The following is a 12,728-nucleotide window of genomic DNA, read 5'->3' as shown; positions in this document are numbered from 1 at the left end:
CAGAGCACTATCACATTGCCCTCACAATTCAGTGTGGGGCTTGCAGAACAGCCAGGACTGGATAATGAAGTGCTTGTTTCTCCAGCTCTATTTCCAAGGGCTCAGGACTGAGGGCTCAGGAGGGCAGTGTGGGTAAGCCTTGTGCTCCCTGAGCATGCACTGTTGATCTTTAAAAAGGACTTTATTCCCTAGGGCTGCTAATCAGTGAAAGGACTTTGTTCCCAGGCACCTTTTGTGAGCAGTAGCTGCACATGGAAGTTGAAATGAATATGGGTCTTGTAAACACACACATAACCACAGCAAAAAGGAACAACCTCTGCATTGTGTTTATTTTCACTAACCATGGAAAGAATTAAGGTCCTAAGTGGTTCCTAAGTTCATAATCAGTTTATGGCTTCCTCCCCACCAGAGCAGGTCTGAGTGCACAGCTCTCATTTGTTTCAGTTAGGCCTGAGTGTTACTGCAGAGTTTGTGCATGAGGTTTAGCTCTGAACAGGAGAGTGCTGTGCAAGAGACGTTAAGGGTATTACAGCACTACTGTGAGATCAAACTGATGGTGATTGAAACTGACTTTTCCTTGTCTCTTGATGTCTGCCCAAGACACTGCCAGATGGAGACCTGGATTCAGGTGTGACCCAGTGACAGAAGTGTTTAGGACACAGCAGATTAGGTGACACATCTTGTGTAAAGTTCAGGGACCAGAATTATTGTGCTCAGTTAAGTAAGGAATACTGTTTTAATATTTAGGATGAAAAGATACATTATTTTCATTTGGATTATGTCAAATATACTTTCCATGAGAAATGGATCTGTGTTGATCTTAAAGGCAAATAATTTGCTGATTAATACTACAAGAAGGAAAAAGTTTAAATGTTAGAATATAGAAAGGATCAATATTTCTGGCTTTCAGACAAAGAGAAATGTGTGGTTTTAAGACTCAGAAATAGTACTTAATGCTGTATGGTATCTGTGGAGAAAATGTGTTCTAGCTTAAAAAGTGAATTTTATTTCCCTATATTTGTGCAAAGTAATTAATAAGTTTAAGAAACATTTATGGACTTGTGCTTTAAAACAGAAATGCCCTGTATTCTAAAGTGAATGGATTGGGTTTGTGTGTTTGTGGGCAGAGAGAAGCTGAATGGGAGAGAAGGAGGCATGGATGATGTTGTAGGCCAGGAAGGAATTGTCAGTAATGAGATTTTGGATTCTTAACAACATTATTAATACACACAGACTGAGGGAGCCTGTAGCTTATTTAATGGAGACAGGAAGAAATGAAAGGTCGTGTTCAGTGTTCTGCCCAAGTCCTGTCAGCCTGCCCTCAGCAGCTGCTGTGCAGAGCACCTGGCTGTGCCCTACCTGGGGAGGTGTGGGAGTGACAGGACATCTTGGCATTGCCTGTGCCACTGGGGGTGGAAGAAGGGCACAGGCACTTGGTAGGGGCTCTGTGCTGCTGAAGGGCAGCAGCCATCAGCCTGCACAGGCCCCTGTGTAAGAGTGCATGGAGAGTCTCTCTAGGCTGATGATGAGTATGTGAGAATGTGAGAATTGACTTCTGGGGTCCCAGCATCACTGCAGTGGATTTGGTGGGGTTTTTTTTTGTTTGTTTGTTTTGAAAGCGAATGGAGTTTGAGTTCAAGAGATTCCTTGTAGCTTTTGTAGTCATAGGTTTGCCAAGGCACACCATGGACTCTCAAAGCTTTTTGGGCCTGTGTTCATGGCCCTTTGAGAGCATAAGGAGCCAGAAGATGTTTTTCCTCTAGCTGGCTGAGAATCACTTCTACATTCTTGAAAGGAATGGGCTTCTATTTTTGTGGTAACATCGTTGAACAGGGTCATTGCTACAACTTCAGTAAAGCTACTGCTACATGCAGTTATTAGGTTTTCCTCTTTTGTTTCCTTCTAGATGTGGAAGTTCACCCAGGACCGCTGGGTGGTGAGAAAGGAAGTAGCAGCAGTTACAAAAGTGAGTGGATTCCTTTTCTTCCTAAATCCAAAGGTGGTGATGAGTTGGCCAAATGTTGTTGCTGGGCATTGTGTGGGTGTAGATAGTGGGTGCTGCTGTGAGCCTTTCCTCTCCCAGTGCCTGCTCTGCTCTCATCTGGAACAGGTACACATAATACTCTTTCTAGAGAAAAACATTCTGAGCAGCTCCCACGATTTTCCACAACGCCACCCTGGCCTTGTAGCTGAGCCACTGGAATGCATCCTGCCCTCTGCTGTGTTTCAGTGGAAAGCTGGGCACAGTTTGAATTGAGCTGACTGAAGGTGCTTACACAGCCCACAGAAGCTGCTCTGCTTTGGGTGTCTTAAGAGCAACTCTTCTGTTGGCATTTGCCAGTTACAATACTGAGTAAAAACTTTAAAGCAACTCAGGCCACCTGAACATTCTGGTAAAAGTAGCAAATGAATGAGAAACATTAAGTCAAAAGGACAAACCCCAAATTCTTTAAATGCACTAAAATGATGAAACATGAGTCAGTTTATGCATAGACCATCTATTTTTGGAATGTAAGAACCAGTGCTGCATAAAAGCTGGGCATGTGTAGGTGCAACATGTCTGGCCTGCAGCTCTAAAATAAGATTAACATTGTAGAATATGCTTCTCTTCCCCATAGAGCCTTTTCATCTCAGTTTGGAAACTCCCTTTTCTTTGCAAAACATGCCATGAGCTATTTGACTCTGGGGTGATTAATCACCACGGCTCTCTGAAGTCCTGGCCTTTTAACAGTGTGTGAAAGTGTCGTGCTGCAGAGCAGGATGAGCATCTCTGACTTAGCTGGGTGTGTGCCCATGGAGCTGCTCCATGCACACCAGATCAGCCCAGCTCTCCTGTCCCATGCACAATGCTCACATCTGTCCTGGGTAAACTGACTTCCATGCTGTTTATGCTTTTTCTTTTTCTTTTAGCTTTGCCCAGAAGATGTGAAAGACTTCCTAGAGCACATGTCTGTGGCAAGAATAAACAAAGGTTGGGAGTTCATGCTCCCCTATGATGAAGATTTTGTTAAGAAGCATCCAGATATAGTTCAGAGGCAACAGATGCTGTGGATGGGCATTCAGGCCAAGTAAATATTTTACTGTATTTTGGGGAATAAGCTAAAAGCAAAGAACTGTTTAATACAAGGGTTCTGTAGACACTGATCTGTAGTGCCTCCAAGTTTCTCCCTCACAGTGCCCAGGCATTGGTGTGGTGGGAGGTGTTACTGCATCCTTCAAGTCATTCCTGGTTCCTGGAGAGATGGAATGTTCTAGCTAATGGCTAAAGCTGGCATGGCTGCATGCAGACCTAACAACTGAACCTGTCCTGGAATATTGTCTCTTTGTCTTTCAGATTAGAAAAGGTCTATAATCTCTTAAAGGAGCACTTGACACCAAAGAAACAAGAGGCACAATCAGGTAAATGGAATTGTGCTTGGATCATGCTGAAGCACTTGCATGTATTCATCTGCCCATCCATATTCCTGAATGGTGTTTTGGAGTTCCTCTCTGATTTTGAATGTGGTGGAGACTGGTTTTGTTGAATGTGTTTTCTTTCTTACTGTTTTCTTCTGGAATATTTAAGACAGATCTTGATCTGTGCTAATGTCACTGAGGTTGGGGTGACACCAGCTACTGTGGCATCCTTGTAGCACAGGCAGGAGCAGTGTTTGGCCCTGGGGACTCGCTGTTTGACACTGTAAAATCAGCTGGTTCTCTTATCCACTTGCTCATTTAAGGCAGCTTGTGGGGTGTAACCAGCTCCTGAAGGGAGGACAGACAGAGCCAGTGCACAAATAATTCTCACCTCTCAATTTCATGTTAATGCAACTTAATGTGAATGAGGTGATCTTTTACTTCCCTGATTTGCAGGAGCTCTCTGGTGTGGTTGAGGGCCAAGCAATTATTGGAGAATGTAATGGCAGGAGGCTGTAAGAGGTGTGAAGCTGTCTGCTTTTGACACCCTTCCCCACTATGGATGCCAGTGGGGGTATTAAAGTAGCTGCTCCAAAATCCTAAAAGATTGTGAAAACTTGAGATTCCACGGTTTTAACTGGACATTTGCCTTGGTGCCAGGCACTGGAACAATGGAGGAGTGTAAGCAGAACTGACAAAGGAGCATATGAATCCATTTCAATACTCTGTGTGTGATCTGCTCAGAAGGATTAGGTGGTTGGGTTATTTGGAGAGGATTAGTGAGCCTAACAGCAGAGAAGGTAACAGCATGGGTGCTGGGCATGCCTTTGCCTCAGACCCTGCACCCCTTGCTTTGGCAGGGACTGGGCTCCTCTGCTGCCAGCACACCCCTTCCTTTCACCTTTGGATGGCTGGGTGTGGAGAGGGGAAGAAGGGCAGGATTCCATGGGAGAGAACTCCCTCCTGTCCCTTTCACCCCATTACTGGGTACTAACCCTAAGCAGAGGGTCTGAGCCTCTGGTGCCCTGCAGCCTCATTCTTCAGGGCTGTTCAGGGTCACTGATAACCCTGCCACACTCCTCCCTGTACCTGCTGACATCCTGCTGCTGCCTCTGGCAGGGGCTGCACCAGCCACTAGAGAATCTAAAAGACAAAAAGAAGAGTTGTTGGACAAAGAAGTATTTGGGTCACAAGCAGAGATGTGTAAGCAGTTTGTATCCTGGTTTCCTGAAATGTGGAAAAGGCCCTGGTGATTGAACAAACACACTTTGCTTTGGATTCCTTGACTGGAATACCCTTCCCAAACACTTGGCTTTAGAAAAACAAGCACACACTGCCCTCAAAAATCCAGCAAAACTCCCCAAAACTAATGTAAAGTCTAATCAACAGTCTGGGTTTATGCCTTAGATTTCATAAGCAGATGATGTTTCCTGGTTTCATTGAGCCCTGCTGAGATTTACGGTACCTTTTGTTTCTTACCAGCTCATCCCTTGCTGGTTTCTGGGGAGCAAAGGGTCAACATGGCTAAAGCAAAAGTCAAGCAGAACTTTGGGCAGCTGGAGAAGGAGTTCCAGAGGCAGAAGGCAGAGATGAAATCCAACGACAGCTCGGCCAAGCCGGATGTTGCCAATATCCGCATCAAGGAGGAGCCTGTGAGCGTGGAGGAGCCCATGGACACCTCAGCCCACGAGGGCCTGAACAATGGCCTGGTGAACGGCCTGCACCCAGCCCAGGGGCCCTTGGACCCTGTCAATGGCCACCTGCCCGGGGGCTGCATCGACAGGGTCGCCCAGGAACTGAAGGCCTTTGTGTCCTCCACGTTTAAGAAACAGTTTGTGCTCACCCTGAGTGAGCTGAAACGGTTATTTAACCTCCACTTAGCCAGTCTGCCTCCAGGACATACCTTGTTCAGTGGCATTTCAGACAAAATGTTACAGGACATGGTGTTGGACACTGGCTGCAAACAGATTTTGGTGCCTGTAAGTATGGTTTTCCCTTGGTGTGCTTTAGGGGAGGGATGAGGGCAGGGGGTGCAGTTAAACGTGTGAGATGTGAAATATTTGTGTCCTGTGCTGATGGACCAGAAGGACAGAGTGCTCAGAGTACCTGTCCAGTGCTGGATTGTTGGAGCTGCTGGAATTCTGTCTGGGGTCCTGCTTGTGGCAGGCTCTGCACTCTGCCCTTGGGACTCTGTTTCCACATCCAGGCTGTTGGGCCATGGTGATTTGCTGTCCCAGCTTGCTCCTGTTAACATGGGCAGTCCCAGATTCCCATCAGCTCTCCTGGAATTGCACAAGCTCCTTCCCTCGGGGACAGGGACCCAGCTGGGAGGGGAAAGGTGACATTGACTGCCTGGGAGCAGCAGGGCACACCCAGCAGAGCCTCTGGGAAGTGACAAAGCCCATGTGCAGCAGGTTTCCTTGGCCTCTCTGCTTCCTCTGGGCTGTGCAGAGGTGTCTGTGTCTTTGTCTGTATGGAAACAATGTGGGTGATTGCGTGAGACAGAGCAGGGCTGGGAGACTGCATTGCTTAGGAGAGCAAAGGCAATCTGGCATCATGGGAAAGAGCCTAAAAGGAAATTAATTTTACAAGACATCTGGCACTGCTGATTGGGTTACAACCAGAAGGAGCTTGGGAGCAGCTGCCTTTGGGGAGAGAGGAGAAGGAACATGTGAACTGCTCAAAAGAGCAGGAAGCAGGAGGGCTGGGAGAGCCTGGAGCATGGGAGCTGCTGGGGGCAGCAGGAACGTGTTCAGTCGTGTGCAAAGTACACGTTGTGGCACCTGGGAACCGAGCAACAGCCTGGAAATGTCACTGGGAGAGCACCAATTGTGGTGCTTGCTGCTTCCTCCCCTGGCAGTTTCCAGGTCCTGGGGTGGTGCTTGCCTGGAACTGTCTCAGTGCTGGCCAGGCTCTCCCCTGCACCTGCTGTGATGTGTGCCTCTGCCATGCTGAGGGTAAACAGCTGAGGTCATTCCTGCTCTGCTCCTTGGGACTGGGGCTTGTTTGCTTTGGAAATTTGAGGATTTTAGAAATCCACACAAGAAGTGAAAGTGAGGTCGTTTCTCTTTTCAAAAAGCAAAATAAAATCCTGCTGAAGAGAGGTGGCCAGGAGCTGCCTTCTGTGTGGAAAACCCTGTCACAGGAGACCTGTGCAGAAGAGGTGCAGAGTGGTCCCTGGAATGTCTCTCAAGGAGACTGTGGCAAGTTTTACTTCTGCTGACTCAGAATTCACTGCAGCTCTCGTGTATGAGCCTGTAGTGCTGGCAGCAATGTAAATCAATGCCCCTGAGCCTGCCCTGATGCTCTGTGCAGATGGCAGAGGTGCTGGGGCTGGGTTTACTCTTTGCATGGGCTCAGACACTTTGGTGTTTCTTGATTGTTCCCCTGGACAATTTTGTCAGAACCTAACAAGAGCCTGAGCTCAGGGGAAGCCTGGAGGGTTGTTCAGTGTGGAATTTCATAGTTACTCATTAGTTTTCTGTAATTGGAAGTGCTTGGTGATAAAAATCAATGATCTGAGGTAATTAAAATGATGTTCTTTGGCGGGTGAAGGCACTCTTGGCTTGACTATTATAGAAAATGTGTGGCTGAAAATGGCAATTGAGACCTTACCAGGGGAATGCAGGATCTGTTACAGAGCTGGCCAACAGCACCCAGGGTGTGAGATAAACTCACCCCAACAGGGTGTGAGATAAACAGCATTTGTGGGGAGCCAGAGAGGCCACTCAGCTGCAGTGGGGCTGTGGGGATCCTGCTGGGTGCTGTGCTTGCTGTCCCTCATCAAGTGTGGGGGGAAAGCACAGGGCAGGAAAGAGCAAATCCTGAGCTGGTGCTGCTCTGGGAGAGGGTGAGGAGAGGGGACAGACAGAGGAGAGGAGCCCTGGGCAGGCAGGACTCGGTGCCTGTGCCCTGAGCCCCTCTCCCCCCATGGAGGTGCCTGTGCAGGACTCTGGCTCCTGAGCACCCACACCCATTTCCTGCAGACTGGGGGTGGCTGCTCCTGCCACGGCTCCCTTCCCATGGCCCCTGCAGTGGCAAGGTTCTGCCCAGGGATATTGAGGATATTTTTGAGGCCTCAGGAAATGATGTAACTGTTGTGTGTGTCCTGCCTGGCTGGGCTGAAGGAGGGGAGGGCAGCCCTGCACTCACAGAGAGAGAGCCCTGCAGGCTGTGCCAGTGAGGGCTCCCTGAGAGGTGAGATCAACAGTTTACCTTTAGGATTTCTCCAGCTGATGAAGTTTTTTTCTGGCACTCTCAGCCCCCTCCATCTGGTGTAGCTGTAACTGAGGCTGCCTGGCAGTGGCTCAGTGCTTGACTGAGAACTTCCCAGAGCCCAGGGCTCCTCCCTGAGAGGTTCCACTTGAATGTGGCAGCCCTGGGACAGTGTGGAGTTCATCTCCCAAGAGCCTGCACTTGCTCCAGGAGCTCAGAGCAGGAAGGGGCACAGGGCAAATATTTTAAAAAAGATTTTCAGGTAGCAGAGAACTGTTATCAAGGTGAGGCTGGGGAGATCAAGGTGACATAAACCAGCAAAGGGCCAGCAGATGGCAAGGCAGTGAACTGTTTGTGCTGTGTCTCTCTGAGGAATCCCTGGTGGCATTTCCCACTCCAGGCTGTGTGACAGGAGCAAGCAAGCAGGGAGCTGTTGGCTTGCAGCAGTTTGCAGAGGGGGGCTGGCTGGGAGGAGGAGATTCTGTGCGTTTTTCTTCCCAAGTATTGTGTTTGTTTGGAAGCCGTTTCCTCCCAGAATGGCTGCATAAACACAGCTGTGGCTGGGGCAGGAGGGGTTTGCACTCCAGGCTGGGCTGGCTCACTTGTCGAGCCCAGCAGGTTGTGCCTGGGTGCTCCCAGTGCCCTGCTGCACTTTGCCATTCCTGCTGTGGTGTGTGGAGGGAAGCTGAGGATTTGATTTTATCTCTGCTGAAAACCTACAAGAGAGATTATTCCTCAAAAGCAAGTGTCCTTATGGGAGGAGAATTATGTCAGGTGCTGTGAGCCTAGTCAGCCTGAACCCTGGCTCCAAACCAAGTGTAAAACCTTGTTATATCCCAGCCATTTGGACTAACCTGCAAGTCAAAGCTGTTAATCCCACTAGGCAGCTCCCACTGGACAAAACCCTTCCCCTTTGCAATAAGATCAGAGGCAGAGCATGAAAGGAATGCTGATCTTTTCACTCTGTGATGCACAAGTCTTTTGGCTGGTGAGGGAGGCTGGGAAGAAAGGTTTGGTTTGTACCAGCAGCCAGGACTGAGGGATGCAGGAACAATTGGGACTGGCTTGTTAGCTTTTCATAGATGATTGATTTAGGTCATCTGGGTGGTTAGCAAGGAATAAATCGTTAGTGACAGACAGGAAGAGACATGTCAGGAGTGAAGGCATATTCCAGAGTGCTCATTAATCACTGCTCCAAGGGGAAATGTTAAGGCAAATGAATGGTATTTTATTTTTTTAGGGGGAGAGGCAATTGTGCTCCTTCCTGTCTGCAGGGGTGTGAGGCTTCTGCCTCAGAAAAATGAAAGTGTTAGCCTAGCTTGGCACATGGGGGGAAAACAAAACATGCAAAACCACTGTCACTTCTGGAGCCTGAAATGAGCAAATAGCTGGTTCAGTGTCCCTCAGTGCTCAGTCTTCTGATGCTGTAGTCTGCCCAAAGCAGAGATGGCCATACAGCAGCAGCACCTGCTTGTCAGTAATGCTCCTTTGGGATTAGTGAAGCAGATAACTGCAGGATGGAGTCTGAATCTGTAAAACCTGACACTGTAAAGGTAAAAACTGCCAGAAGGACCCTGCAATGCACTTGGTGCTCTCAGCTGTTCCAGATGGTCTGGAAGCAAACGCTGCAGACAGGAGAAATCTACAGCTACCTTGCCATGGGGACACCATCAAGGTCCAAGCCCTGGGATTGTTCTGGTACATGGTGGTCAACTCTCCACCAGTGGGAAACTGTCCCCTGCACAGTTCATGGGATTCCAGTATGTCCAGCAGTTCCCTTGAAAGCCCAGCTGTGGTTGGTGTGTGACAGATGTGGCACCAGTGCCCTGTGCAGGGTGTCCCACCCTGAGCAGAGCCAGCAGCCAAACCTGGGCACATTGAGACATCTCAGGGTGCCATTCCCTGGCCACAGCTGTGACACAGAGCATGTTCCTGCTCTGGCACTGGGGCTATGAGAAGGTGCTGAGCAGGCACAGGGCAGCCAGAGCCAAGGCACCTCTGCCAGTGTGGGGTGGGACAGCAATTGGGTTTTTTCAGCAGTTATTATTCCATGGCAGCCAGAGGTTTGATTCAGTAATGGGTGTCCAGGGATACAGTATCATGGAATCATTAAGCAGAACTCATTAAATAGCTGGTTATTTTTAACAGCCTCTTGTTCTCAGTTTCCTCCACAGACTGCTGCCTCACCAGATGAACTAAAGGTCTATGCACTTTGGGAAGCTGGTGACACTTATGATCAGGTAAAAAGAAAATAATTGACATTCCCCCACTATATTTTTATTGAGTGTTTAGCATTGTTAGCATCCATGTTTCTGGAACTGGTACACCAGATAGTTTTCCTCTTTCTCTATTGGTATTTTCAACACCAACCTGTTTCTAGCTGAAATGAAGCTCATAACATGTTGGTAATCATGTCAGTATCTCAGTGGCTATTTCTGAACCTGTGAGAGGAAAGGATTCTCCAGTGCAGGCCTCAGACCAGGATCCAGTGCAAGGTTTTTTTCCCTTTTGATGGTAATGCAACATTAACCAGCGATTACCAGGTGTATCTGTTGTATCTGTTTCTATTTAAGAGCAGGAAATATTTGCAGCCTATGTGAGCATCTGCTGAGTTCTGACTCTGTCAGAGTAAACAAGGTGAAAGGGCAGGTGCCTGGTGACCTGTGCATGGGCACTGCAATTCCCAGCTCCATGAACTGAGTACATTTCTCTAGGAAAAAGGCAAGAACTAGAAACCTTTGCCTGGAGTGATGTGCACTCCCATGCAAGCATTTGAGAGGAATACATTGCAATGCCTTCCTCAGTGTGTTTTTATACCTTTGGGGTGCCCCAGGTCACAGAACAGGAGCAGGTGTGGCCACAGGGTCAGGAGGGACCCCTGCAGAGCCCTTGGAGGATAAGGCACTGCTGGAGAGCAGCAATATACGGGATGGTTTCAGGATTATGAAGCAAGAATCCTCTGATGTAGTTCAGGGAATGCTTTGTACAGACTGAGGCGTGTGCAGTTGTGATAAAAGTCAGGAATAATTGTTCTCTGTGGACTTACTGTACATTTTCTTTTAAAGCATCGCCAAGTTTTGCTTGAAATCTTTTCGAAGAACTACCGAGTGCGCAGGAATGTCATCCAGAGCCAGCTGAGTCAGGAGTGTGGGGAGGATCTCAACAAGCAGGAGGTGGATAGAGTGTTAAAGGTGAGCTTCTGTTCACTTTGGGTTTGAGCCAATTAATGCATCAGTTTTAATGCTTGATTTGAGCAAAGGATTATATTTTACCTTGAACTGACAAATGATAAGGATGATAGAACAGTTGTTGTTGGAATGTGGACAAAGCCTGTGTTTTAGCTTCTTTTCTTAAAAATGCACTTGTCTCACTGTCTCCTTTCCCTCCAAGGAACAGAGGCTCACACATTATTTTGTCTTATTGCAACAAATCTCTGTCATCTTGGAGCAGCAGAGAATAGAGTCTAGTAAATGTGATACTTGAGTTCTTTTTAAAAATGCAGAATTAAACATTAAGGAGGTGGGAGGGCTCTGCCCAGTGCTCTGAGTTACCAACTGGCTGCTGCTGGTTAGTGCTGAAGAGCACGAGTGCCACATGCTCAGGAGGAAGTGGATTTTATTCTCTAGCAGGATGTGCAGCTTTGCACAGAGCAAAACCCTGGCCAAAACCAGCAGGCAGAGTAGTAGTTAACACATCTCATTGTAAATGTTTATTTAAATCCTTTCATCTCTCTTTGAAGATGCACCATTTACTTGCTCAAGAAATTGAAGGTATAAAGTACAGACCACACAGGCCATGACTTTAAAAGAGATGCAGGATGGCCAAGCAGAAAGTTGCCAACTAATGTAATACTTTAATCATTGTGGCTGGGCCTTTGCTCACTGTCACCCACTTCAATAAGACAAGTGCTTAAGTACTTTATTACATTGTGATCTGCAAATGAATAATAGCATCTTTGAAGAACTACAGATCTGTTGCTGTGATAATAAGCAAACTGGTCTTGCTTGAATGAACCTGGTCGTCTTAGCAGTAAAATAAGCTCAGACATTTCTGCCTGCTAGACAATATTTCCTTTGGCTCCCTGTGCTGGGGGATTTGTCAGTGACTACATGAGCTCAAGTATCAGCCCTCCTGGAACATCTAGACAATGTACTGGCATTAGTTTTTCATGATGCTGTTGCTAGAGATAACCTATTTCTAGAAAAAATACTTTCCCCTAAGTCATCAGGCACTGTTTTTACGTAAGTCAGTGGGTGACCAGCCTTGTGTTGTGGCAGGCTTTATTGCCTTGAATATATTTGTCACAGGACTAGAGGAAATTACCTTTGTTTCTGAAATAAAATTTAGAAGCATGATTTAATGAAATGGGAAGATTCTCTGGCTTCTTTAAGCCACAAGAGATTGGATTCCACTTGAAGTGAAATTGGTTTTGTTGACTCCTATTTCCCCATCTGCCTGTGCTCGTTTTTATACACAGAGGAACAGACTGACAGGGTTTGTATTTTTGCATTTATAGATCAGTCTGCAAACCCTCTTTCTAACCTCTGGGTTTGTTTTTGTTATGGATGAGCCCTGAGACTTCAGAAACAAAGATACATTCAAGTTCCACAGCCTCAGTTCTGCATTACTACTTGAGCCTGTGCTGAATTACCTAAGAGGGAGGTTGGAGCAAAAGAAAGGGAAGCTGTTAGCTCAGAACTCCAGAGACTTTGTGCTCACCTAATAGAAACAAGGAAATGAGCCTCAAGACAGCCCAATTCCTGTGCTCCTTTGCTGAGGCACACGTGTGGTCACAGCAAGGCTGAGGTTTGACACTTCATTATCATAGAAAGGGTTTCTTAAAAGGCTTCATAGCCAGTGACTGCCCTCACTCTCCTGCTGTCCTGCTGCTCCCTCAGCCTCTTTCCCCTCTTTCCCCCTCTCTGCCCTGCTCCTCCAGCCCTCACACATCCTTCCCTCCCTCAGCTGCCTTCTGCACGAGCCCCAGGTTCTCCCCCAGGAGCCAGTGCTGTTCCTCACTGTCTGGGCATCATTTGTCCCTTTGTGGCTCTCAGACTTCCTCCCTTGTGTGTCCCCTTCACTGAAGCCCTGTGTCCTTCAGGGTGGGGACATCCTGT

At 47.6% G+C, this 12,728-nt stretch overlaps 1 protein-coding gene across 2 annotated transcripts in view; it reads left to right on the top strand.

Moving 5' to 3' along the window:
* POLR3E (RNA polymerase III subunit E) overlaps positions 1-12,728 on the top strand; it is a 28,658-nt gene that overhangs the window by 14,782 nt on the left and 1,148 nt on the right. Inside the window, exons 15-20 of one of the 2 annotated variants that reach the window (XM_071444082.1) lie at positions 1,907-1,966; positions 2,911-3,068; positions 3,335-3,399; positions 4,879-5,375; positions 9,774-9,851; positions 10,677-10,802. In XM_071444082.1, coding sequence (XP_071300183.1) covers positions 1,907-1,966; positions 2,911-3,068; positions 3,335-3,399; positions 4,879-5,375; positions 9,774-9,851; positions 10,677-10,802 — 984 coding nt within the window. Of the gene's footprint in view, positions 1-1,906; positions 1,967-2,910; positions 3,069-3,334; positions 3,400-4,878; positions 5,376-9,759; positions 9,852-10,676; positions 10,803-12,728 lie in introns of those variants that run through there. The other variant, XM_071444083.1, reaches the window with a different exon arrangement.

The sequence above is a fragment of the Agelaius tricolor genome, unplaced genomic scaffold (genome assembly GCF_023055355.1).
Source record: "Agelaius tricolor isolate 1412-34295 unplaced genomic scaffold, bAgeTri1.0.p SCAF_19, whole genome shotgun sequence".
Taxonomy (NCBI): domain Eukaryota; kingdom Metazoa; phylum Chordata; class Aves; order Passeriformes; family Icteridae; genus Agelaius; species Agelaius tricolor.
The sequence above is the reverse complement of the archived record's forward strand: the minus strand, read 5'-3'. Positions and strand labels throughout refer to the sequence as shown.